The 27850-nt window shown below is 47.4% G+C and overlaps 1 protein-coding gene across 1 annotated transcript in view; it reads right to left on the bottom strand.

Annotated features, from left to right (window-relative positions):
• XKR6 (XK related 6) overlaps nucleotides 1-27615 on the bottom strand; it is a 175557-nt gene extending 147942 nt beyond the window's left edge. Inside the window, exon 1 of the mRNA XM_021540532.3 lies at nucleotides 26891-27615. Within this exon, the coding sequence (XP_021396207.2) occupies nucleotides 26891-27615 (725 nt within the window). The remainder of the gene's footprint in view (nucleotides 1-26890) is intronic.
• Between the last annotated feature and the right edge of the window lie 235 nt (nucleotides 27616-27850).

The raw sequence follows: 27850 nt of genomic DNA, 5'->3' as shown, positions 1-27850 counted from the left end.
GGCAGCAAAAAAAAAACAAAAACCAAAACCCAAAACAAAACAACAAACAAACAAACAAACAACCAAAAAAAACACTAAAACAAAAGAACCTATAGCTTAGACGCCTGGAATTTCCTCTTAACACCTCTTCAAGCATTCACTGTTCACTCAGCCTTTCATTTTCCTTCTCAAATAACCTCCCACTGAGTTAAACCAACACAATCGAACAAAATCTCTGTAACCAGGCCAACACACGGAGCTCCCAGAGATCCAGGAAACACGTGGAGATCCAGCACACCCCCTCCCGTAGAGCCAGGAGTCTGAGCTGGGATCGGCAGCTGCAGGAGGAAAAACAGAGCCCTGCGATCAGATTATGGCATCTCTTCTCCCAAAGATTTACCTGCAAAATAGGAATGACTCTGGAGATCGACAGAGATATGAGCAGATGAGTGATGAACTCGGTGAAAAATAATCACAGAATCATTTAGGTTGGAAAAGAATCACCGAGTCCAACCTGTGACTGATCCCCACCTTGTTAACTGGAATAACTGGTGTGTCCTGGTAAACTCTCTGGTGGATTCTTACAAACATGGCAGCTTTTACTCCATTGGACCTGTATTGGAGTTTTCTCTCCCCTCTGTTTTCAGGGACCCAGCAACCATTTGTTATTTTAAAAATCTGCACTGTAAACTCTGGTTGAAATGGGCCAATTTCAGAAGGTACCACAGGGGCAGGCTCTGGGTCTCCTGAACACGTGGAAAACACCACAATAAGGATCAAATAACTTTGAGTTGGAAGGGACCTTAAAGCCCATCCCATTTCAATCCCTGCCAGGGGTTCCACTATCCCAGGTTGCTCCAAGCCCCATCCAACCTGGCCTTGGACACTTCCAGGGATGGAGCAGCCACAGCTTCTCTGGACAACCTTTTCCAGTGTTTCCCCACCTCAAAGGGAAGAATACCTTCCTAATATTCAATGTAAATCTATAATTCAAAAGTGCCTAATTATCCAGTGCCTTATGCTATGCTTTTTCATTATTCAGATGCTCTGATTTCATAATTCAGGACATCAGGAAAAGAAGCTAAAGATCACTATGAAAAACACAAATCATGTTTTCTCCAAAGTTTTTTAGAAAGCAGCATAAATACAACCACTATTTCTTCTTAACCACACTTTTGAGGAAAACTCAGTAGAAGTGGCACACTTTAGACATTTTTTTATTTCACTTGACCACAACACCCTCTTCTTTTGGCTTCTCCACCACAGTACAGACACTTTCAGGACTTCCCCATTCCAGCTCCCTCTCTGCCCCAAATCTTGGGCTCAGCTCTGTCACGTATCCTTCCCCACGCTCCAGCTTGTGATTCCTTCACCATTTACCTCCTCAGGAACATGATGCCATCCAAGTGCTTATTTTAAGCTGTTCAGAAGCTGTCCAGACCCATGGAGAGCAGCAAATCAACTCTCTGCCACCCCCTGCTTCAGTTTCTCCACCAAACTGGGGCATCCTTGGGATCTGTGAAAGGAGCATGGAAGATCCCACCTCCTCCCCCTTGGCCTCCATCCTCCTCCTGTACTTCTGGCTTTCTTTAAAGCTCACACTGCCAAAAAGTACACCTCTCTCATGAGAGAAGAGTCTTCTTTCCTCTCCTGCAGTATTCAGGGTGGCAAAAGCTAAACATGAACATTTTTGAGTTTTTTTGTAGCGAGAATTCCCCGGCTTTACATTCAGAGCAGGAAAACACAAAAGTTGGAAAAAACTGCTTGTTCCGGAGGAACAGACACTCCCACTGTGGGAAAGGATGTTCTGTGAGCCTGTTCCCTTCCCACAGGGATGTTCAGCACTTTCCTAAGTGATCAGAGACATCCTGAGTCACCCTGTGTGAATCAACACCATCCTTTAAAATACAACCACCAGGCTATTTTCTCCCAGCACATCAAAACCAGGTACCAGAGAATAAATCATGGAATTATAGAAATGTATGCATTGGAAAGGATCTTTACAGATCCTCTCATCCTACGCCCTGCCATGAGCAGGGACACCTTCCGATATTACAGGTTGATCCAAGCTCCATCCAACCTGGCCTTGGACACTTCCAGGGATCCAGGGACAGCCACAGCTTCTCTGGGCAACCTGTGCAAGGGCCTCCCCACCCCCACAGGGAAAATGTTTTTCCTAATATCCATTCTAAACCTACTCTCTTTTATTTTGAAACCGTTTGCCCTTGTTCTATCCCTCCAGGTCATGGTAAATAGTCTCTCTCCGTCTTTATTGTGGGGTCCCCCCTTGAGGGGTCAATAAGGTCACCCCAGAGCCTTCTCTTCTCCTATTCCTTTCAGTCTTTCCTCATGGGAGGGGTGCTCCTTTCCTTCAGGATTTACCTCCAGGTACAACTCTTCTGCAGCTTTCCTGTTTTCCTCCCAACCCACAGATCCACTGTGGATTATAAGTGAAAAAAATATTAAATCCAAGATAAACCAGTGATGACAAGACCCAGATCTACTGGAATAACAAATTCCTGTTCTGGCTGCAAGGTCAGCACATCTACAGGCTCTGGACTCTGCCAAGACAACACATGGATATCACAGGGACCCTGACACAGGCTGACAGAGATCTTTTGCTTAGATCCTCTGCCAGGTCTCCTGTGCCAGAATATTTAACCACCTCCAGCCCCATCCCTGAGAAAACACCCTCAGCTCTGCCTTACCCTAATCCATGGACGAGATCAATCTGCAGGACAGAAAGAAGCAGCTCAGGTGATGCCAACTAGCCAAAGTGCTTTTTATTTCAATTTTCCCATGCTCTGGAGTGGTACCTGATGGCTGCTGAGCCAAACCTGCAGAGCCTGGCATTAGGAGCTACGTTTGTGCTTCCTCAGAAAGCCAGCAGTTAATGGCATTCAGGCTGCCTCCAGAATCATGAAAATATCTTTATTAAGCATGTCAGGAAACGCAGCAAAATGCTGTGTCGAACAATTGGCCGTAGCAATGCTACTCAGGCTCTGCAAAGCGAGTCTGGATCACAGCTGATGTGCTACATAAAATATATGTCAGCATTTTCCTGGCAATAACAATAGAGCACTTGCTAAAAAAACCTTAACACACTGCAAATAAAATATTTGTAAGTGTGGTCACTGCAGAGCTTAACACACTCAGCTGGAGACTCACATGTCTCAATCGCCTTAGAGGAGAGCTGAATAAGCCCAACTTTTTCAGGTTTAGAATAAAGATATTTAGACACAGTGTTGAGTCTAAGGGCTTCTTATGTATTTCAGGTATAAAAGACATTTTTACTTAGCCCTACATGTGCTTTCCTGCAAATAAGCATATGACCCGAGGGAGAAAAAAAAGGAGATGAAAGGAAGAAAGTAAGGCCAGTGTAAAGAAGGAGGCACAGAAGTTTTTTATGAGGCTTGAAAACTGCTGTGCTTAGACATGAAGGAAATCAGAAATATTAAATAAGAGTTAGAATAATAAAATATGCTGAGTTGGAAGGGATCCATCAGGATCACAGAGTCCAACTCCTGGCCCTGCACAGACACTCCAACAATCTCACCCTGAGGCTGAGAGCATTGACCAAACACTTCTTGAGCATTCCCTGGGGAGTGTGATCCATGCCCAACCACTCTCTGGGGGAATAAGTTTTTCCTCATATCCAACCTAAACCTCCCCAGGATGATCATGTAAGGACAAGAGAGAGAGCACTAAAACAAGGGGATGGGAAAATTAAAAAAAAAAAAAAAAAAAAAAAAAAAGGCAGAAACAAGCAAAAAACTAAACAAACAGGGAACTAACTTGTAAGGAGTTTTAGTATTGCCCGGGGGTCTTAAAGGAGTACCAGGAGTGAGGAATGTGCCCTCGGAGATCATTATACATGGGATTTCTGTTGGGGATTCTTGTCCATTTCATGATTTTGTAATTATAAGTTTATCTGGCACAACAAAAATACAAAACCAAAATTCAACTTAACCTGAAAAGTCCCACACAGGCAGTGATTGAACACCGGTTCAGATTAAATTCAGCATTTCTTGTAAGTGAGAAAACTCCAAGAGTTCCTAGCTTTTCACACTGCAATATCCCAGGATCATCATGTACTCAGGGCTGGAGCATTTGGAAAAGGAGGGGCTGGGCACTGGATATCCCCAGCCTTGTGATGCTCTGAGAGGAGCAGGACTGGGCTGGTGGCTTTGCTGTGCTTCAGGCACCTTTGAAGAGACTGACACCAGCAGAAACAAAGCACTTGCCTTTCTGTGAGTGCAGTCATCCCAGGAGAGCACTTCTGAAAGGTTTAGGAAGCCTTTTGATTAGAGGGGAAATTGGAAATCCTACCTACAGATCCTAACACATAATAGGCCAAAACCTGCTGTCACCAAAACTACCCATTTAATTTCTTTTTCCACAGCTCTACCAGAAAATGAGTTACACAGAAAACAAGATTAAGGGGAAGGAAGAACAGAGAGGGCTGTGAATGTGGTCTCCCCATCACCTCCATGGATGATCCCTGTTTCAGGTAATTCCAGCTTTGTCCAAACCTACCACAGAGAAACCGCTGTGCTCACCTATTTTATCTGTGATTTTCTTTTACAGATTACAGGACTGGGTGCTAATTTTGATGCATCTTGACATCTAACAAGGCTCCTGATCTTACAAGTAGTGCAAGGTGCCCTTCCTACCCTTTCCAGCCCTCATTCTGCCTTGAAAATCTGCAGCAGACAAGGATTTAGCCCGAATCCCAGCAGTTTAAAATATTGAGCCACTGAAGGATGGTGTCTACACATGTTTGGTGGTGGAGGGTTTAAACATCACCAACAGTTTTGCTATTGCCATAAAAAAAAAAAGGAAGAAAACCCAAATAAGTAGAAACTGGGTCAGTCTTGAGCCAGAATTGAGTGGCTGATCCTTCTCACACATCCTGTCTGCAAGGATTTGCAGCAGGGGACACAGGATCTGCCCCACAAGGATGTTGGGATGCCCTTGTGCAAAGGAGAGGGCAGATTCCAAACCTGGGACCTGACAGGCCAGGTGAGTTCCAGAGGCAGAGAAAAAAGGCTTGAAAAGGCAAAGCTTTACAGGAGCAGTAGGGTGGGGAGATCTGGCAGGCCCACTGCAAATGTAAATTTGCTTTTCTTAGATTATTTAGGGTCTACCCCTAAATCTTCCTTGGCCCTGCCTTGTCTAACGCTGGCCCTGCCAGAGACACTAATTTTCCCTGCCCCATCTGTTTGGATTTGCTTACTTCCTAATTTATCCAACGCCTAGCTCCATGGTGGCTAAGCATTTTAATCACAGTGATTAACACACTGAGCAAGAACAAAACAAAAATGGTTAATCAAATGCTATTAGCAGTGTTTGAATGTCTAGACGCCGTTTTACACATGAATGCTGGTTAACGATCATCTCCCCAGAACGTTCCCTGATTTATTCCTTCCCCTGCCAGCTCCACAGTTTGCCACCACCACGGCAGAGATTTTGACCCATTTGGCACCAGGAGAACACAACACTCTCCTGCAGGAAACACTCAGGCTTTTCAGGCTGCCTGAAGTGCTGCACACCACCAGCAATATTCCAGCAAGGGGAAATCCTCAGCTCTATCCCTCCTCCAGTGGGATGGAGATGAAATCTAGCATGCTCTGAAGTCCCCGTGCCTCTAACATAAAGAAGATCTTTCCCAAATCAAGGAGGAAATGCCAAGAAATTTCATTATTAAATGCACAATGTCTTAACCAGTGTTTGTCAGACTTGGGTATTATTTATGCATGAACGTAAGAAGTTGGGGATTAATAAAAGCCTGGGTTTGCTCCTACAAACCCTGGATGTTGAACTTTCTACCCCAAAATTACTCCCAAAAAACAGAGCCCAGTGCCCAGCTGGGAATGAGAACTCCCTTGGGGAAAGGCATGTCTGTCCACAAAAAGGCTCTGTCTCAAGGATTGCTCACAGGGATACACAAGGAAAGGAAGGGATGCCCTAGTACCTGGACCAAGCATTAATTTAGGATGCCCAAACCTCTAAGAATGAGTTACGTGGGCAGGGAAAGTGTCTTATCTGTGTTTGTAAAGCCCTGTGTAAATCAACAGTCTTGCACAAACAGGATTTAAAACAAAAATACAAGTGCAGCAACAGGGTTTATGGTTTTAAATACATCTCCAGTGGTTTAGGCTGTGAGCACAGCACTCAATGGCTTATTTACGAGTCACAGCAGCTTCAAGTAAAGCAGAACTGTATGTTTGTTGTTTTTTTTTATAGTTAATACAAATAAAGGCAACCAAAAAATTTTGGCCACTTTCAACTCCACTGTCTTCCACTGGTCCTTCTGTCACTGAGCTTTTTCTGGGGTCCCTTTGGCCATGTAATTTTTATTTTTTCTTATAAAGTAAGGCCCCACAGCTGCAGTACTGGGCTTTAGGCAGGTTCTGAGTTCAAAAGGTTCCAGTAAAAGCTGAGTGCTGGGTGAATCATAGAACCATTAAGGTTGGAAAAGATCTGTAGGATCATTGAGTCCGACAGTTAACCAAGATAGCCATGATAACCAGTAAAATTAAAAATGCTACAATCCCATACCAACACACACACAGTCATCTCCCTCAGGATAACAAAGGTTATTTGGTAGTAAACTGGAAGGAAATGGACAAGGAATTACCCTTATTCTACACAGATTTTTACCTCCCTTTTCCAGCCAATCATTAATCCAGGGATATTATCATTTTAGCTTAATCTTTCCCTTCCTTGGAAGGGTATCTTTACAGCAAAACAGCAGTTTTGGGGGGCTTATCTCTGATGAAATCCTATGAAAACACCTATCCAAAGTCTCAGCGCTGTGTACGAGAGAAGAGGAATCTCAAGAGAAGATGGACTTCAATTAGCTCAGTCAAACCACATCTCCAGTCACTTGAGTCCCTTAAAACAGCACTACCAGCCACAGGAAGCAATAACCATGCTGAATCTGCACATTAGTGATTTAAAAAGCCTGGCTGGTAGATCCTTACATTGACCATCCCAGCTTTCCACCAGTTCTACTCCACTGTTGACTGTTTATTTATAATTTACTATCCAGGTGTCTCTGGGACAACTTAATACACTGTGATAGTCTCTCATCTCTTCCCTGCTAATGAAGGCAATAAATAACTACAGTAAGCATTCCAATCAATATTACACTCTGCTCACATCCCGGAGAACACGAGGTCTGTGGCCTGCAATCCTGCTGGAGATGAAAAGTCTCCCTGGGATCTGCTCAGGGCTCAGGCAGAGCAGGTGGATTAGCAGCACAGGGCTGTGTGCTCCAAAGGGCTGGGAAGGCACCTGCAGCCCATGGCCTCACGTTTCAGGTGAGATACAAGAATGGTTTTAAATTAGAAGAGGGGAGATTTAAGTTACATGATAGGAAGGAAGTCTTCCCTGTGAGGGTGGGGAGGCCCTGGCACAGGTTGCCCAGAGAAGCTGTGGCTGCCCCTGGATCCCTGGAAATGTTCAAGGCCAGGCTGGAGCAACCTGGAATAGTGGAAAGTGTCCCTGCCCATGGCAGGGAATGGAATGAGATGATCTTTGAGGTCCCTTCCTACCCAAACCATTCCATGGTTCTGTCAAGAGACATCCAAGTTTTATGCACTGAGTAACCTTTGTGAACAATCCTAAAGATCCATTTGTGATTTGAGAAAATAAATTAAATGGGAAAATGCCATTAACTGCATGAAATGAAAAGGCTGCAGCTGCTTGGAATTTGCCTTCCTACAATGCAGAATCACAGAAAACTCACATTATCCTGAATACAACTGCTTTTTGCTTTCATCTCCTGCCTTTACAAACTCAGAACTTCACACAAGACTTCATGCTGCCTCTTGTTGAAGCAGTGATATTCCTCCATTCATCCATCAGCTCTCCACCTTCTCCCTGAGCTGCTCCTGCACTGCCAGCTCCAAGGCATGAGCCAAACCACCTTATCCAGGGGCTGAAATCACAGGAGCTGTTCTTTTCAAACCACCCCCTCTGAGATCAGTCATTATTACACCCCTTGATACCCCCTCAGGAAATATTTAGCCAGGTATCTCCTTGCAATGCCCACTCTCCCTTCTCAGTGCTTGCCCCCTTCCAGGATTTTTCCTCAAATCCCGCTGTACATTTCAGAGCCGGGATCAGAATCTGTTGCAGAGAAATCTGCAGGGACCAATTCTCCCTGGAGCGTGCAGGGAGTTACTCCAAATGGTAAAGGATGAGAAAAAGGAGAGAAAACACAACTAATGACTCATCTCAGAGAGGAGCTTTGCTGCTGAAGCTGTTCCTGGTGTAAAATCACCTCTGTTCATCAGCATGAGCATCCCATGTGGGAGACAGGATTTGATCTGAAGGGGGTCACGTTTTCCTTGGGTCTCCCTCCACTTCACAGCTCAGCACTCTGTGCACCAGCCATAGACAGCACAGGCATTTTTAAAATGCAATTTTACCTTCTACAAAGGTGTCCCTGCCCATAGCAGAGGGTTGGAACTAGAGGAGCTTTAAGGCTCCTTCCAATCCAAACCACCCCAGGATTATATGATTCAATAAAATCCCTCTCACTGAAACACCCTTTGACTGCAGAGTAAATAACACATTCACACTAAAAATTCTGACAGCACAAGAGCATTTTCTCTATACATATTCCCACAGTCCAATACACACAAAATATAATTACCCAATAAAAATATCATTGAATCCAACTGTCAACATTGACACCACACTGAAGCTGGAAAACTGACTTTGGAGTATTCAGTACCTTGCTTCACTAAAAAATAAAGAGTGTCCACATTTAATCTATGGAAAGGTTTTTGTTGCAGAGGTATTTTCTCTCTCTGCAAGGGGCAGAAACTCACACAGGGTTTCAGCTCCTCAGGATAACTTACTATGTGTAAAGCTCAAGTAATCTCTATTCCACAGAGTAATCTGCACGAAAACAAACCAAACTCCCCAGAAAAAGCCCCAAATAAAACAACTGTCATTGTCCTACTCTCAGTAGTTGCAGGAAAAGTTTCAAGCCCTCAAAATTCACAAAATCATCAACTGAAAGGTACCTTGAAAATCCTTCAGATACAACCCCCTGCCATAAGCAGGGAACTTCCCACTAGGAGATCTATACGTGGGAATCTTCCTAATGAAAAGAGCAAGGAGACACCACGCAAAGCAACATTTAAAAAGAAAAAAGAAAGAAAATTTTGCCAAGCTCCAAAAGCCCTCAAAGGACTAAAGTTCATTGTGGGCTATTATACACACACCACCTCCTGCTCAGAAACTTTTAAAGCCACAAATGCCACATGATGGCACAAGTACCTGGAGGAAAATCAGGACGTACCAGATCCAACTCCTTTTCCTGGGCCAGCTGTCATCTTTTCTGCTCGCCATCAAAAAGAAGATAATGAGCTGCACGATGCTTTGGCCTGAGATCTCTGAAGGTACTTTCCTATACTGCCAGAAAGGCTCTTTAAAGCATTGTGAACTGTTTTCAGCAACTGATAAAGTTCAAAAAAAAAGGTATTTTACACTTAAATCAGAACTACTTTAAAAACACCAAACATTGCTGCTGCTCTGTGGTTCCTTCCTTTAATTCCAGCAGTTATTACAGATCACAGGGAGCTGTGCACAAAAGCTGGTTATCCCTGTCACCCTGAGCCCTGAACCATTCAGGACATACAGTAACTTCTTTAATTCACCAAAGGCACGGTGGAACAAGTGCAGGACACCCCAGGAAGGGCCCCCATCAAAGGCAGAGCAGAGCTGGGTCAGGAAGGACGGCGGAGCAGACAGCCTCATTTAGATAATCCCACTGGTTTGACCCAAAGAGATACAACTTTATCAGGTAACAGAACTCCTGTTGGGGGGAAAAAAGAGTGTGAGATCATAAACTGACAAAAGCTGACTTTGCTGACTGAATCCGGAGGTTTCAGATGTATCTGACACTTCACTGCTGTGGCTGAATGGGAAAGCGCATTGAGGAAAATAACGGCTGCGCCACAAGACTGGGTAAACAGCCTCATTTAAAGCAGGAATTCCTTTTTCTAATTCTATTCCTATGATTAGGAAGAGTAATAGATACCCTTTAATAGGCAAATAATTTCACTGTTATCATGAGAATCATGCGCAAAAGGACGTGGGAGCAAAGTTTATGTTTGGGATGGTGAATTTCCATGGTCATTCCCTGCTCCTGTGAGGAGGCTTTTCTGAAATCCAATAACACCACTTTCAATAAAACCAGCCTTGGTTTGTCAGGCCTTTAAGTTGCATTTTTATCATTAATCCTGTCTTTTATTGAAAAGCCAAAGATACCCAAGCTCCAAAAACCTGAAAGTTTCTGAGGTAACCCCAGCAGATGATGCCTGAAGGGCAGGGAGAGCCAGCCTCAGACAGGTATCCCAAGATCCAAGAAAATTAACATGGATCAAAGGAAACTCTAAAGCCTGAACTACCTGACAGGAGGCTGTGGACAGGTGGGGGTTAGTCTCTTCTCCCACATAACAAGTGGCAGGATGAGAGGAAATGGCCTCAAGTTGTGCCAGGGGAGGTTTAGACTGGAAATTAGGAACTATTTCTTCACCAAAAGGGTGGCCAAGCTTTGGAAGGGGCTGCCCAGGACAGCAGGAGTCACCATCCCTGGTTCCACTTAAAAGCTGTGTGGATGTGGCTTTTGGGGACATGTGTCAGTGGTGGCCTTGGCAGTGCTGGAGGAGCTGTTGGACTCTATGATCTCAGAGTGCTTTTCCAAGCTTAGCAATTCTCTGATCCTGTGGTTAATAAAAAGTTGCAGTTCCTGGGTTTCTGCCACTCAGTTCCATAAATGCAGTGAGTATCCCAGCCCTGGAGACACTCAGTGTAAAAGCAACAATGACCACAGCAACTCAAGGTGCTGATTGCACAAAAAGCCCGGGTTTGGGGAAAAAAAAAAAAAGAGTCCAAATAAAACACTTCAACAATACTGAAGAAAACAATACCTTCCACGCTGGGGAAAGGTCTGGAGCACTAGTCAGATGAGGAATGGCCAAAGAGCTGGGAAAGGGGCTCAGCCTGGAGAAAAGGAGGCTCAGGAGGGACCTTCTGGCTCTGAACAACTCCTGACAGCAGGGGACAGCCAGGGGATGAGGTTCTGCTCCGAGGGAACAGGGACAGGAAAAGAGGAAATGGCCTCAAGTTACACCAGGAAAGGTTCAGGTTGGACATCAGGAAGAATTTCTCCCCTGAAGGGAAAATCAGGCATTGGAGGGGCTGCCCAGGGAGGTTTGGAGTTCCCATCCCTGCAGGTGTCCAAGGAATGATTGGATGTGGCACTCAGTGCTCTGGGCTGGGTGACAAGGGGGGGATAAGTCACAGGTTGGACTCAATGGTCTTGGAGCTCTTTTCCAACTTTAGTGATTCTATAATTCAGTAATTCTGTGAAAAGTTGAACACACTCCCACAGAAGGAAAAGGGTAAAGAGCAGAAAATCAGATGAGGGCAATGCCAAGGGAGAAGGACAGGACACCCCTCATCTCAGTGCTCTTGATAGATGTCAGAGAGTCTCACCTGCCTCACAAGCAAGAATACAAACTTGCCCTTAGAGCTAACACAGATTTAATGTCCTGCTGAAAGGCTTCCTCTTGGAAAAATAACTGGAAAATAAGTCAGTATATTTAAAGGAGTCTGGTCAGTAATAATTTCTAGTTTTATGATGGTGAAATTGTTCCTAAGAATGAAGACTCCTGAGTGACTAACAAATGTTATCATGGAGGATTTAGGACAGGAGGAATACAAATGCACTGATAATGGCAGCCTAATGAAGCTTAGTCCTCAGTTAACTCACCCAACCAATTAATCCTGTATCCAGTGGGAAGTGGCAGCAAGGCAAGGACCCTTTTGCTGACCATAAGGAGCAGTGCTAGGCAGAATATCCACTTTAAATATCATGGAAACATAGAATGGTTTGGGTTTGAAAGGAACTTAAAGATCATAAATACGTACATTTTCATTCTTAATTAGAATTAAGTGGTCTTTATGAGCCTCACAGCAGCACATAAGGACCCAGCACCAGATCCCAACCAGGCACAATTCCCCAATCCCAGCCTGGCTCCTCCAGTCAGGATCCTTAAACAACTTTCTGCTCCAGTGAGACCCATATTCCATGTGGGAATCGGCTCTAAATAATGATGCTTCAATTAGTATGTCCTCATTCATTAATTCCTACATAAAATTCCTCAGCAGATTTATTCCAAAATAAATATTCAAAATTAAATGCCTGATTTCCACACCATTCCTCCCAAAAATAAGTTTAATGATGGCAAAAGTAGTTCATTCAAAGTAAACGAGGAGGTGTGAACCACTCAGTGCCTCAGACACCTTTGTTAGGAGTGCTGCTTCACAAATAAATCCCCTAATCCCCTGAAAAAAGGGGGAAATAATCCAGTTCCAGGCAAAGAAATTGGCAAAGCCACCAGAAATGCAACTTAAACCCCTGAATTCCAACTCCCCACTGCAGTTATACAGCTCCTGAAAACTGTACGAAATTGGAAAAATTACCTTTTTTTTCCTCTCAGAAAACACTTAAATAGCAACAAGAAAAATAAAAGTTAGAAATAATTTGCCCTTGCTGATAAAAAAATGGTCACTTCCCAAGAACGTCAAAGATCTGCCTCTCAGTGAAAGGAGCAGCAGGGAATTACAGGGAGATCTGTGTGTTCAAACAGAAAATTCAGTGGTTCATTGCAAGCAGAGCTTGATCACAACCAAAAAAAAAATAATGAGAGCCTTTAAAGAAGCTCTAATTGTGCAATAAGCCATATCAAGGAGAAAAGAAACAACAAAACCCCAAATGTTTTGATAAATGGGATTATGAAACTCCAGAGCAGTAAAACAAAGACTAAGAACACAAACCGTAACAAGGCATCATTAAAGGTGCTGTTTTGAAGCACAGGTAAATGTCAGGTTACCCAGGCAGAGTTTTAGTACTCAAAAGCAATGTTTAATCTGATTTTTTGCTCTCCTGAATTTCTGACTGGAACATATTCCCCTTACTGAGGAATAATTTTTATTTTCCTATGAGGATATGTGGATTTTTTCAGCCCCTTCTGAGACATGGGGCTCTATGAGAAAGGACCAAGCACTAAGGCCAACCCTACAGGGGTCATTTGTCCCTTGTGTTCACTGCCTGACAAACAGATTTCAAACTGGGCTTTGCACCCCCATCAGAAGATCCACACCAATCTTAGAGCAAGCCAAGGAAATGCTGGAGAATGTTTGAATTTAGGGATGCCAAGATTTTCCCACAACAAAACTGGAGCAGATCAACCATAATTTTTTGCAAAATTATAAATGACACCTGAAGTCCTGGCTGGCTTCACCTACTGAGGGATGATTAAGCTGCAAATCTACAATTACTTCTAATCTTAAATAACTGATAGGATTTGAACTCCCAACATACAGTAGCTCAAATGTGATATTACGGGGAGCTTTTTGAAGCCAATCAATAACTATTAAAGCTGGATCCCATCAGCTACCACCAGGTATTAGCCACTTTCTCAATATTTCAAGGATTCAGTTATTCTTAGCTACAGTTAAAGTAGTAAAATGAAGTGGTCTCATACTGACACTGCGATAAATACGAGATTAAATATAGAACAAATTTATTACTCCCTGAAGTCCTACTGAGTGTCCTGATTTTTTTTCTTTTTTTTTTTTTTCTGTATCCACAACAATCTGGTTTACTTTGATGTTTTATTATCCCAGATCTAAAGCTCACGATTGAAAAGCAAAGCTGGCACTGGTTCAAAGAACCCAACCCCGACCACGCTGGGGGAAGGGAACAAATTCCAAAGGGAAGGTGGGGATGGCAGAGCTGCCATGCCCCACTTAGAGCAAGTGGCACTCACAGGCGAGTGGTTTGTGACACTGAGCGTGTGTGACACAGCACAGCACCCCTGGAGTGCCTTGGGCTGCCAGAGGATCGTGCCTGCAGGAGCCGACTTTTCCTAATACCCCACGCTTTGAAGAAAGCGGAATAATCAACCCATTTTTAAAGCACTGGTTTGAAGGGCTCCGAGGAGTTTTAAAGGAAAGCAGTTAATTACTTGGCTTGCTTTAAAAATAAATTAACCCACAAATTAGAGTTGGGATAGGTCTGGGTGGTGATGGGTCACCCCAGAAGTGCACACTTTTGGCTGGCTGCATTTCCTGAGCTCCCAGGGATGATCCCAGTTTAACCCCAGCAGGTCTTCCCTGATAGCAAAGCACTCTGGAGAACTGCAGGAGCAACAAACCACATCCTCCTCCACCAGCATCCGAGCAGGATGAGTCCACAGGGACACGAGTGGAAGTGTTCAAGACTAGGCTGGACAGGGCTTGGAGCAACCCAGGACAGTAGAAGATGTCCCTGCCCATCGGAGGGGACTGGAACTGGATGAGCTTTAAGGTCTCTTCCAACCCAAACCACTCTGTCATTCCATGATTTATGACATGCCCAGGCATTTCTCCACTCTTCTCACCAGGGATTCCACCCCTAAGCATCAATTCCAAAGAATATAAATTCTCCTAAAGATGACAATGACAATTTAATCCAATGAAGGGATCTGGCCTCCACTACTGGTGCACACACAGGAGTCATAAAATAAATTTAGTCTCAGGCAGGTGAATCTGATGGCCATGTCCAAGAGCTACAGGTGGATTTTGCTGGAGACTGTGACAGGCTGGATATACCTTCATCAGCTTAGAAAAATAAGCCCACAGCCTCCTAAGAAAATAAAAACCTTAACTAACGGGAACATTTTCCTTCTGATGTGTTACATCCTTCTGGGCTCTTTCTTGTCCACTAGGCTGTTGCCTTCAAGGCTCAACCAGCACAGGATCATCCCTGGGACCTACAAGCCCTCACCTCAAGAAGCACTTCTCAAGAAGAACCCTTCCCAGCTGGCATCCTGGAAGCAGCCACCCTCTCCCAAAAGCCAAGAAAGCCTAACATGACAGAAACAGCCACGCTGTGCCAGCCCCATCTCAGGGCCAGAGGGCAAATCCTGCCACTACCGAGCTCCCAAGAGGAGATGTGGCCACTGAGGATGAGTTCCTGGCAAGAGAGGTGAAGAGGGAGCTCTGTCCTTGATCAGTGCACACGGTTGGACTTTGAGATGGAACCACGAAAGGGGAAAGGTGTCCCTGCCCATGGCAAGGGGTGGGAATGAGATGATCTTTAAGGTCCGTTCCAGCCCAAACCATTCTGAGATTCACTGAAAGGCTCTGGTATCATCCCAGATCGAGCTGCATCACACCTGGGGCTGGAGCCTTTCCTGGCATCAGTGGCACGATGCATTTACGTCAGTGTGTGACAACGGGCCAGGAGTGACAAGGACTAAGGTAAGATTAAGCATTCAGGAGCAAAGCACGCCCTTCACTAAAACAAGGGCGCCGAAGCCTTGTCGCGCTGCCTTTCGGCACAGCCACGTGCCCAGGCACAGCCTCAACCTCCAGCTCCGGCCCCGGCTCGGATGCACATGACTTGGCAAGGCGCTGCTGCAGCTTCTTTCTCCCAAGGAAATCATTCCTTCCCCAGCCCAGCCGTGAAAAACGCTGGGAAATAAAGCCCCGAGACAACCTCCCGCTGCATCGCCGACGCGTTGGTGTGACAGACTCTGTGTGGTGACTTCACACCCCAACGTGAGCGTCTTCTCTGCATTTCTGAGTCTTCCACGAGGGAGGAACTGATGGATTTCTGCAGCCGGTGGTGCTTGGAGAGCCGTCGGTGCACACTGTTCCAAATTATTTCCATTTCTAATTAATATTCATAAACGAGCCACAATACTGCGCCTTCCATCAGCCGTCACACACCACCCACGCTAGATGAAAGGACAACTACACGAGATAAGCAGTTTATTGGATCAAAAGTTCCCTTTAGACGAGGAGACAGCTACTGCAACAGCCTCCAACTGATAGCATCCCATCACATGGAGGGAGTATCAGCAAATCTTCCTCTTTAAACCCGAGATTCAGCACACCAAATGCACAACATAATTATTATGTTAATTTAGCTGCATTTTGCTGCCTGCTTGAGGCTTGAGCTGGAGGGAGGAACTTCAGTTTGAAGAGCTACCATTGAAAATGGCTACTTCAGAAAACTCAGCTGACACCCAATTACACCATCAGCTGTCGAGTTTAACACCCTTTTGTCCCTTTCATCAGCACCGCTGCCTCACCTGGCTGGTTTTGGGCAAGGACTCTGCCCTTCAGCTTTTGCCTTTTCCAACCATCTACATCTTGCTCCAGTAGGATCCTGAAGGTGCTTTAGCTGTCCTCCTCTCCAGACTCAGTTTAGGTGGCAGAAAACAAGGATCTCATCTGCTTGCACAGAACATGGCTTGGCAGTAACAGCTGTTATTGTCCACTATCCCTGCACAGACAAGAAATTAATCAGAAAGACACCTGACATTCACATCAAGCCCATGCAGGATGACATAAAACACTGAGAGTGTAACATCACATTCCCCCCTCTGATGGGAAACAAGTGTGTCCCAGCTTTAAACTGAAAGACAGTAGGGTTAGATGGGACATTGGGAAAAAAGTCTTCCCTGTGAGGGTGGGAAGGCCCTGGCACAGGTTGCACAGAGAAGCTGTGGCTGCCCCTGGATTCCTGGAAGTGTTCAAGGCCAGGCTAGACAGGGCTTGGAGCAGCCTGGGATAGAGGAAGGTGTCCCTGCCCATGGAAAGGGTTGGAACTGGACGATCATTAGAGTCCCTTTGAACCCAAACCATCCCAGAATTCCATGATTAAAAGGAGCAGAGGAAGGTGCATTGCCCACCGCTCTCCAGAGCTGTTCTGTTCCTCATCCACAAGGGACCCAAACAGTCTGCCCAAGAAAAAGCATATTTACACCCATTGCCAGAGAGGGAAAGTATAAATATTTCCAAAGCTTTATGAAGGCTGGTACTTACAGTCATGCTTTGAAAGGGAAAGAATAAAGCAAAATATTCAATTAGAAAAAATTACTATAATTGCAGGTTCTATTTTATCCCTCCATTAAAGCAATAAAGTGCCTCGAAATATTGCTAAGCTGGGATACAGAGCTTAGTGCTACTTAACATATTAATATACATCCAGGGGGGTTAATTTAATTTAGATCTGCATGAGGGTCTTTTCTCCTCCCTGGCCCCTATGGTCTCTCCCTACACTTCCAGCTGGATATTCATGTAGGCTTCTCCCCCATTCCAAGGGATGGACATGCAATGCTGAGGCTGGACAAATTCTGACATGTGCCATACACCTCTGGAGCCAGAGGACACCAAACACATCCATGCACAGCTCCACACACACAGATTCCCAGCTTAAACCATGTTTGCCTGCCCCTCAAAGCTCTGATGTCTGAGTATTTGATTTTCTGTTGGACGAAAATGTCCAATTCCTGCTCTCTGAACATCAAACAAAATCCTCTTGGAAATGTAAAATCTTTCCATTTTACTCTAATAGCATATAAATCCCAAGGGAAGGGATTTACTGTTGAAAGTCACTGAGCAAAGAACTGCTGAGGCTGAAGAAGGGGTTCTTCCTCCCAGCCTTGGCTCTCTCCATGCTTTCTCCACACTACGGTGACATGAGCTGCAGTTTTCCAAATATAACCTCGCTCTTCCCTGCGACAGAAGATAAGTGAATCTTATTTTAGGGAGCCCTTCATCCTTTTAATTAAGCAAATTTATATCACTTCTCCGTATCTCATAGCCTCCATTATCTTTTGTGAACTCCTAAAATTCTATTGTAAAGATATATTGAAAAGCACTAATTGAGATAATCTCTGGAATTCAAGAGTTGCTGTATTTTTAGCCATGTTTTAAAACTATTTTCCCTTTGTTTCTGGAATGCCTCCCATCCTTCCTCCCATGCCAGACTGTTTACATTATTTAAATGCCTTCTGCTTATACCACTCTTTACAATTTTTACTTCAACAACATCGGCCTCCGTTGCTCTTTTTTCCCTCGCTTAGACATAACTGGGATGAATTCCAATCCCAAACTCAAAACCACTCCTGGTGCTTTACTGCTATCTTCTGTGTTTGGTAGATCAGGCAACATATTCCTGCCATCCTGTCATCCAGGGCTGCCTGTGTGGAGGATCCAAGCATGAGGAGTTAAACTGATCTTTTTTTACAAGAGAAAATGGGGGAATGGTGATTTTCCCAGAGACCAGAACTCTTTAAACTTACTGGGATATGTGACATGTCCCTGTTTTAGGAGCTGATCCTGAGCCACCTTACTGGAAGGATGGGGGAGCTCATCTCTCCTGGACTTTTTTGGAGAGATGTGACGTCCATTGTCCATCACAGATGCAAAATATGATCCTGCTCCCTGCCCTTACAGAAAACCCCACAGAACCCCATGAGCTGAGGGAGGTTCTGGCAGCTGGACATGATCCTCCCTCATTCAGGTTTGGGTTTTTCCCACACGTTTAATTAGCAAAGTGATAAAGGCAGCTCCAGCTGCCAGAGCCTTTTGCATCATGGCTCCTGAGGAGATTTTAATAAGAGTTCTGCCAAAATGGTGAGGGTTTTATGGGAAACTTCTCCCACATCAAGCAGACCTGTGAAGGAGAAAAGGTGACGTAGCCCAGTAGCTGACAGGAGCTTTCCAGCATGAGCTGAGACCTCTGCAGTGTCCATTCAAACCATTTAAACTTGTTCACAATTCACGCTTGGTTTTCCTAGTGCCCATTCACTGACCATATACAGGGCACAGGGGCAGCATTTAGGAGAAATTCCTGTCTTAGTCCTATTTCCCATGGGGTTTTAGGACAGGGAGAAGATGCCTATTCCCTCAGCCCATCCTGTACACAGCAGAGTACTTAAAGAGGGTGTGTAAAAAAGAGGAAGAGTGACTTTTTTCATGGACAGATGGTGATTGGACAAGTGGGAATGGTTTAAAACCAAAAGAGGGGAGATTTAGGTTAGATATGTGGAAGAAATTATTTCCTGTGAGGGTGGGGAGACCCTGTCCCAAACTGCCCAGCTGGGGCTGCCCCTGAATTCCTGGAAGTGTTTAAGGTTACGTTGGACAGGGCTTGGAGCAACCTGGGATAGAGGAAGGTGTCCCTGGCCATGGCAGGGGCTGGAACAGCATGGTCTTTAAGGTCCCTTCCAACCCAAACCATTCTACAACGTGATTCTATTCCATGATAACATAGGGATATATTCTGTGGGATGCCAAAATCCTGCTGCAGGTAAACCAAATCAGAATGGAGCAGAGGAAGAGGAGGTCATGATAAAGGCTCTGGGCTTGAACACAGAAGGTTTCAACAAAGCTGCCAATTCTGCAGGAGATCTGTGCAGCTGAAGTCACTTAAGGACACTGAAGTCACTTAAGGACACTTAAGGACAGTGAATATCTCAGAGGTAAACTTCAGCTCTCCAAAAAATGGAGATGTGAGGAGGAGCACAGTCTTCAGGTCCCATTAAAGTTTTGGGGACACATTTGAGATGGCATTTGCTCTATTTTTTTTTTTTTTTTGTCTCTTGGCCAAGATTTGATTTTCTTCCTGGTTCGAGATACGGAAGTAAGGAATAAAACACACATTTATACTGCAATAACCAAAATCCATTAGTGAAATTTGTTCAGGGATGGACAAATAGCAACTCCTGAGACTCCTGCTCAGCACTGTGAATGTGGTTCCTCTGCTACAGCATTTCCATATGACCAAACACAGGCTGAAACTGGAAAAGAGGGTGGTTGAAAATGTAAATCCTAAGTGGTGAGAGTGACAAAAAATATAAAAATTAAAATCCATTCATGGAGAGATGCAATGGACTGCTCCTGGGACACAGCTAAATGCTCAGTCCCACAATCCAGAAGGTTTTGGTAGCATCCTTGACACTGCAGCCTAAAGGATATGGGATGTGCCTGATGTTCTGCCCTGCAAAGACCAAGCAAGGGTTAAACATACAAAGTGTTCCTCCCTCCATCAGACTACTGCTAGGTTGGAGGGTTTTCTAAAGAACCTCCTCCCCTGGAAAGCTCTTCCCCCATTTTTTTGGGATCCCCTTTGGAAAAGTATCTCGCTGCCCTAAAGAATCACAATAGGCTTGGCCATCATTCTGAATCCCAGCACATCAGTAGAAGGTGGGTCAATGAAGTGACAATATTTGGCACATGTCCTTTGCTTATGCCTTTAATTACAATTTAATTTTCTCTCTAGCAAAGCCTTACTCTTACTCACAATTTCTCCTGCCTAAAAGCTTCCAGGTGTTAAAACACTGCCTTGTGCTACTGCTGATTTTCACTACAGTCAGGTGCTAAAAATCAAGTCAGGATTCAAGGGAAATAAAACAAAACAAGAGAGTGAAGTTGTGCGAGGGATCCAGACTTTTCCACAGGCTCACCTTCGTTCCCCAGTGAAAATTACACATTTGATGTCCCATTTCTGCTCCTTGCAGTCTCAAGTCAGAGCAAGCAGCTCTCCTCCAAAGAGATGCTTTATCACCATCAGTTCTTCCTCCATCCTTTTCATTAAAAGAAATGCTCCCTGAATAACCTACATTTGTTCGGAGAGGAGAACCACTGCAAGGAATAAAGCTGGCTCAGTGCAGCTGAAAGCAAAATGGAAGTGTCTGGAAAGGTGGAAAATACAGAGCCTGGAATTTTAACACACAAAAAATGATGAGCCATCTTTCCCTCTTTCCTTTGGCACCCTGCCTCCCCTCCACCAGGAAAGGCACTGTCAGGCTGCCACTGGCATTAGAGATAAAGCCATAGGGAGAGTGGGGAAAAAACAAACAGCTGTTTTTCCTGGAGTTCAGCTTGAATAGCTGAAAAGAGATGTTGTGGCCAAGGACCACATGGGTGGGAGCATTTAGGAAAGCAGCCTGCAACCCAACTTCAAAGCAGATGGGTTCCATTCCAGTTTTTGGAGTCCTGGAGATGCTGTCCCCAGAATACCTTGCAGCGGTGAGTTCACCTTGAAAGCCATGGAAATTTTATGTGGGTTCCAGCAAGAACTGAGTCAGGTCACCCAAGCAGTCCAGCTTCCCTTTCCTCCTACCCAAAAACCAGGGCAGGAGGGGTGATGAGCTGCTGTCACTGCCCAGCCACAGGGCACCACAGGATGCTGTTGAGCTCTACCTCAACAGCATCCAAGAGCAAACCAAACTCCAGTTTCTCCTCCAAATCCCACTCCCCAGCTGCCCAAGCCATGCTGTTTCTGCAGGAACACTGGGCTGTATGGGAAGGGGAGTTCCCAGCAGGTCAGGGCAGGATATTATTTCTCCCAAGGAAAGATTTGGAGAAATCTCTGCCCTCCCAAGGCCGGCCCAGCAGATCTGCTCCAACATCTGTGGTTGGACCCCCTCTAGTGGGAACCACTCAACAAGACACGGAGCATCACCACCACCCACCACCCATGGAGACCCCACTCAAGGGATAAAGCCCTTCTTCCATCGTTATTATGATTATTATTATTATTTCCACTCTCTCACAACCTACATGCTTCTGTAGATGTTGCTGGACCTCTACACCCACAGCCCAGCACTTCCTTATGGAGATCCTGCTGAAATGGGGGTGGAATGGGTAAGTCTTTTGAAAGGGAGAGCAACCTCACTGGAAAAAAATATAAAAAGTTATACCCCAGATCTGGTTTTGTAGGGAGAACATATTTATCATCTATCCCAGAATGTCTTCCCTCTGCCAACTTGTCAAAAACTGACAAAACTCCATACTATAAAAGCAAGCTGTTAGAACTTGGCTAAAAGGAAAAACTCAGCTGCCAGACAAGCTAACCAGCAAAAGCTGAAAAAAATATTCCAATGTGCCAAAAAGGCAGTAAATTTACAGAAAGGCTCTACAGAGCTGAACATCCCAAACCAAGACAAGAAGGCAGCATTAGGTCAGCAGCTTCTGGTTCATCTGCTGTGTGACAAGCAGATGGCTTCCACTTTGAGGGATTTGGGTAGAAAACTTCGGAGTTGTAGCTGCCTGTATTTCTAAAGTTTTCAAAATAATGTGTCTCTAACTCACAAAGTTCATCTCAGACAAAGTATATTAGGACAGCCTGAATCCACTCAACACAAAGTCATTAAATGCCTCATATTCCATTTCAACCCATTGATTCATCCTTCCACCTCCAAAGATGAACAGCTCACAGATTTGGTCTTTCCACTAATAAAAAAGATGCCAACTCTCTGCCTAAATGTTAGGAATTTCTCACCATGTACATACACAAGACAATTTTTAATGTCACAACAGTGACAAGGGCTGTTGTGGTTTGCTGGGGTTTCTTTTACAGAATGTTTTCCTCCTAGATCTGTGTTCAAATCTGTTTTGATTTGAATAATAACAAACCCCATAAATAGAGCAAATTCATATCCCAAAACTCACCATCATTGATATTTAACAGACACAGAGAGATTTCCAGCTGGTCAGCATTCATTTTAGCTCAGCTCCACATCCCGTTAATCCAATGGAATCCAATAATGTTTGCTTTAATAGCACGGCACAACGCAAGGGATCGGACTTTCCACTCTAAACCCTCTATTCCAGGGCAGCATCCATGACCCAGTAACCCACTTCCAGCAGAGGTTAAGGAAAGGTACATCAGACAGGGAAGTTCACTCCTGTCATTCATACAACCTGTGCCACTACTCAAGATACCAAAACTTCTGCTTCTGAATCTACACGGCTGAACAGCTCCAGCAAAAGCATCAGCCCTGTCTTCACCCTGTTCCCAGCAAAACCACAGCATCCCTCCCCAAGGAACAAGCCCTTGGCAGCTTGCACTGCAGCACCTCTATAATGAGCATAATGTGCCCCAACTGGCATCCTTCACTTTATGGATAGTCTGGATGAATTGTTCAAGTCCTCAAAACAATCTAAGATTTGAGAGGAAAGGTGAATATTGTAGGTTTATGAAGGTAAAAACCCCAGGTGCTGAGCTTTATTGGTGGGAACAGCATTAGAAATCAGACTACTTCCAGCAAGAATTCAAAATATATGTATCTATACACACACGTGTTTTTACTATTTTTCCAACAGCCACTACAGACAGACAGTATTAACACATCCTTCAGATCTCAGCTGAACTAAAAAAACCCACAAAAACCCCAGGAATATCACCAAGTCCCCCCTCAGCACTCGCACTGCCCCCTCAGCCCTCTGCCTGGTCACGATCCACCCTCTGAATACAACACAGACAGACAAAGTCCCCATCCAGACTGCTCCAAAACAAGCTCCTTCTCCCACAATCCTGACAAAATGAAGAGACAGCCTTGCTAAAATAAGATCCCGATGTATATTTATATTTCTGTCATAAAATGCTATTTATTCACCATCTTATTGGCGAGTCTTCCCAGTATTTACGAGAAGAAGCCGCCACAGGAATTGTGTCATCCCTCAAAATCCAGATGCAGATTTACCTAACGTATTCAGAATTCCTGTACTACTCCGACCTGCCCCCCTCCAATTCTCCACGGTTTCGCTCCCAGCTGCTGAGCAACACCCACGACATCCCCTACGTAAGGTACGATCCCAGTTACGCTCCATGCAGCGGCAGCACGGATCCGTGATCCCCCGGGAAACCGGGCTCGGAGCATTACGCACTGAACTTACGCTGTCCTAGGTTTTCCACCTCCATCCCCACGTCTAAACTTCTCCCCAGCACGCAGCAATTGCGCTGCAGGCAAAGGTGGCCAAACCAGAGTGCTCCAGTATTAATCCCCATCCCTGCATCCAAGATTGATTTTAATGGCGTTGGCAATAGCTGTAGTGGGAATGAAAAAATCAGACACCCTCGTGGAGGCTGCTCCACAGATCCCAGGAAGTTAATTCTGGCTCTGGTCAGATATTGGGAGTCGGCTCCACACTGTCCAGCATGCCTTAAAGAGTGGAAGCTGAGCACTGGTGGGATTAGAGATCAACAGGAGAGAAAGCTCCCTGATTTCACCTAACATGATCTGAGCTGCAGCACTCCTTATCAGTCCCCTCTGGCATTCCCAGCCCTGCACAATCTCAGAAGCAAATGTTTTTCCTCTGCATTAGCATAGCAGGGAAAAGTCTGGGCAACTTGAGCTTTGTTTCTTTCTGTTACCCAAAAATAGCCCCCTACTTGCATCCCCTCTGTCCCTGCCAGCATCACTTCGGCATCCCCCTACCCACGCGCTCACTCAAGCATGCCATGGCATGGGGTGTTTGTGCACAGCTAAAACTCAATCATTTCTTCTGCCTGACTCCAAGAAAGGAAAAATCCAACTTGCCAGGGGAGCATCTGCATTGAGAACCGCTTCTGCTGACGGGATCAGCACTTGGGAGTACCAGGGAAGCAGCAGAAAGGGTCGCGGACCAATTCATCATCCTCGCACACACCACCCGCAGACATCCCCCTCCCACTACCCCCCAGCCCAAACCCTGGCCGTAAAAAACCCATAAAAATAGAATAAACCCCCAAGCAGAAGTTGAGAACAAATGTGCTTTGAACGCTGCACAAATGACATTGAAGATGCAGAAGAAATATGTATTTGCTGTTGCACTGCATGATTGCATGGGATTATTTCCTATGTACACATCTCACGCACCCTTCCCACGCAGATCCCCTCCCCTCCACCCCCATGGCGTCTTCAAAAAAAAAAATTGGGAAAATAAAAATCTTTGATCCCTAAGGATTACTTTAAAACCTACAAACGCCAAGCAACCCCCATCTGGAGCCTCCTCCTTACAGCCTGACCTATCCAGGATGTGGAGGGGGTGCAGCCACGACCCTGTGACACAACCCAGAGTTGTCCCTCTACCCCCAGCCAAAATCTCACACCCCTTCCACGTTACCAACCCGCGCCCCAGCTCAGAGGATGCTGGGCCACGCCGGGATTTTACAGCTGTCCTTACACCACCTCTTTCTGTAAGCCCGACATCTCTGTGGCAGTGTTTGCATCCACAGGCTTTCATCCTGGAGAATCCCTCCCTGCCTCCTCCCACCTCTCTTTTTGGGGAGGATAACGTAATTTCCAGCTCGCACTGGAGGATATTTTTTTATTCCTGCCGAGCCCGAGGTCACTTCCCAGACTCATCCTCCAGCCAGTGCCTCCCCCACCCCACGACCTCTCTCTCCGGCCGGGAACAGTCCCTATTCCTGACCTTCAGGCTTACACCGACAGCCTCACCGCCGCCGTCCCCACGAAGGAGGCTTCTCCTTTCTCCAAAGCCACAGCCGAGGCATCACGCTGCGTTTTTCCACTCCCACCACCCGCTCCTTCGGTTCAAGGGAGCCAGCAGCTCCCGCTCCACTGGCTGGGGAGAGGCTCTTGAGGATGGATCAGACCCTCACCTCTCATCCCTACGGGATCTGTGCCAGAAGGACACCAACCCTCTGGAACCAGCACATCTCAGTGCTTGGCAGCCACGGGTCCATCCCCCAGCAGACCCTTTCTGGAGCAGCCCGTGCATTCCATGGGGTCCTTTCCTGGCTGCCCCCTGGCTCCAGGAGGGGTGAGTCCCCTCCAGTGCCACAGGACCTCCCACTGCAGCACTGCCAGGGTCACCCCCAGCACCGGGCCTGTCCTGAAGGGAAGAGCAGCTCCATGATCCCCCTTCCCGTGCTGCCCCATGTCTGTGGAGCACCATCTCATTCCCACGGAGCTAGAATCCCACACCATGGGGGGCACAGAACTGTATCCCCTCCAAGCTGTGAGGAGACAGTAGCCCTATTCTCCTCTCCTCAGCCCCACATGCTCATGGGGGAGGGGGCATCTCTGCTCCCTTTGGGTTTTTCTCAGCGAAGAAGGGGTCACCCCAAATCTCCAAGTGGGGAGCACCATCTCATGTCCTGCTTGTAGCAACCAATGCCACTCCTCCCACTTCAGTCCCACAGACACATTTGGAGGGAACTTCTCTTCCCCTCAAATGTCCCCTCAGCACAAGGGGGACCTTGACACCTCCTCCACCATGGAGAGCACTGCATCTCAGACCATGAGGCAACAACAACCCCCATGTCCCCCATCTCAGCCCCCATGCTCATTTTGTGGGAATCACTCCTCTCTTTGGGTCTCTCCTCACTGAAAGATGGGAGGAACTCCCAAATCTCTCCTCCTTCTCCATGTGGAGAGCACTGCACTGACCACCACCACCTCAGACCATGAGGTGATATGGAGCCATGTCCACCTCACACCACAAGCTGACAACAACCCCCATCTGCCATACCTCAATCAGGGACAGTGACCCCTGTCCACCTCAAATCATGAGGTGACACTGACTCCCATCAGTCCTACTTCAGCCAGGGGACAGCAATCCACCTCAAGCATGAGATGACACAGCCCCACGTCTGCCTCAAACCATGAGGTAACAGCAATGGCCATCTGGTCCACCTCATGTAGTGGACAGTGACCCACCTCAGCCTGTCGAGGTGACACTGACCCCCATCTGCCCCACCTTGTCCAGGGGACACTGACTCACATCAAACCACGAGATGACACTGACCCACCTTAAACCAGGAGACGACACTGACCCACGTCCACCTGAGACCACGAGGTGACACTGACCCACGTCCACCTTGGACCACGAGCTGAGAGCTCCCCACCTCATCAAAGGGACACTGACCCGTTTTAAACCACAGGGTGACACTGACCCATGCCCATCTTGGACCACGAGCTGACAGTCACCCACATCCGCCTCAAAACCAGGTGCTGACAACCACCTACAGCAGCCCCTCCTCGGCCAGCGCGCACTGACCCACGTCCACCTTGGACCACGAGGTGACACTGTCCCCGTCCACCTCAAACCAGGTGACACTGTCCCCGTCCACCTCAAACCAGGAGGTGACGGTGCCCCACATCCCCGTTGGAGCCGGGGCTGGCGCTGCCTCACGTCCCCCTCGCACCGGGCGCTCGCAGTCCCCGCTCCCGCCCCTCCGCGGCCGCGCTCCCGACCCAGCGCGCCGCCCGCCCCGCCGGGGGCACGGCGGAGTTCCCGGCCGCCCCCTTACCTCCAGACCTGCCCCATCTGCAGCAGGTGGATGACGGACTGCCAGACCCAGACGGAGATCCTGCAGAGGCGCTGCGCCCCGGGGGTGGCGGTGCCGGCGGCTCCTCCTACCCCGCCGGCGGGTCCCCCACGCCGGCCCGCGGTCCCCCCCATCATGGGCGGCCCGCGGCTGCTGAGCCCCTGCACGGCGCCCAGCCCGCCGCCCGTGTAGTCCTGCACGAACCAGCGGAAGCTCAGGATCTGCACCAGCACCGAGGGCAGCAGCACGAAGGCCAGGGTGAGGCCGCACCACACGTAGTCCCGCCGGCCGTAGTGGTGCAGCGCCAGCCACAGGTCCGTGCCCACATCCCCCAGCAGCACCAGCAGCGCCAGCACGATCCACAGGCAGTCCAGCCACGGCCGCTCGGCCGCCTCGCCGCCCTCCGGCGGCCCTTCGGCGGCGGCGGCGGGGGGGCGCGGGGCCAGCGGCTCGGCGGCGGCGGTGGCGGCGGCCCGCCCGAAGAGGTTCCGCAGGCAGGCGCTCCGGCAGCCCCAGTAGCAAGACGACGTGTTGCAGCAGTGGCAGATGTGCAAGGAGCTGCTTGCGCCCGGCTCCTCCGCCACCTCGGCCGCCGCTGCCCCGACGCCGCCGCCCGTGGCCGCCGCCGCCTCGTCCAGGTTGTGCAGCTGGGCGAAGCCGCCGCCGCCGCCGCCGCCGCCGCCGCCGCCATCCGACTTGGCCGCCATCTTGCTGCCGCCGCCGCCGCCGCGTCCCCGGCCCGTTCGCCGGGCGCTCGCTCGCTCTGCCCCCCCCGTGCCCGCTCCCCCCGCCCGCCGCTTCCGGGGGCGGCGCTTCCGCGGCGCGCGGGACGGGCCGGGGCCGCCTGGCGGCGACAGCGACCGGCGGCGGCGGCGCGGCGGGGCCGGACGGCGCCGGGATGCTCCGCGCCCCGTCCCGCCGGGCCCGGCAGCTCGCAGGGAT

Source organism: Lonchura striata, chromosome 3, assembly GCF_046129695.1.
Source record: "Lonchura striata isolate bLonStr1 chromosome 3, bLonStr1.mat, whole genome shotgun sequence".
Classification (NCBI taxonomy): domain Eukaryota; kingdom Metazoa; phylum Chordata; class Aves; order Passeriformes; family Estrildidae; genus Lonchura; species Lonchura striata.
This window is presented reverse-complemented; position numbering and strand designations above follow the sequence as displayed.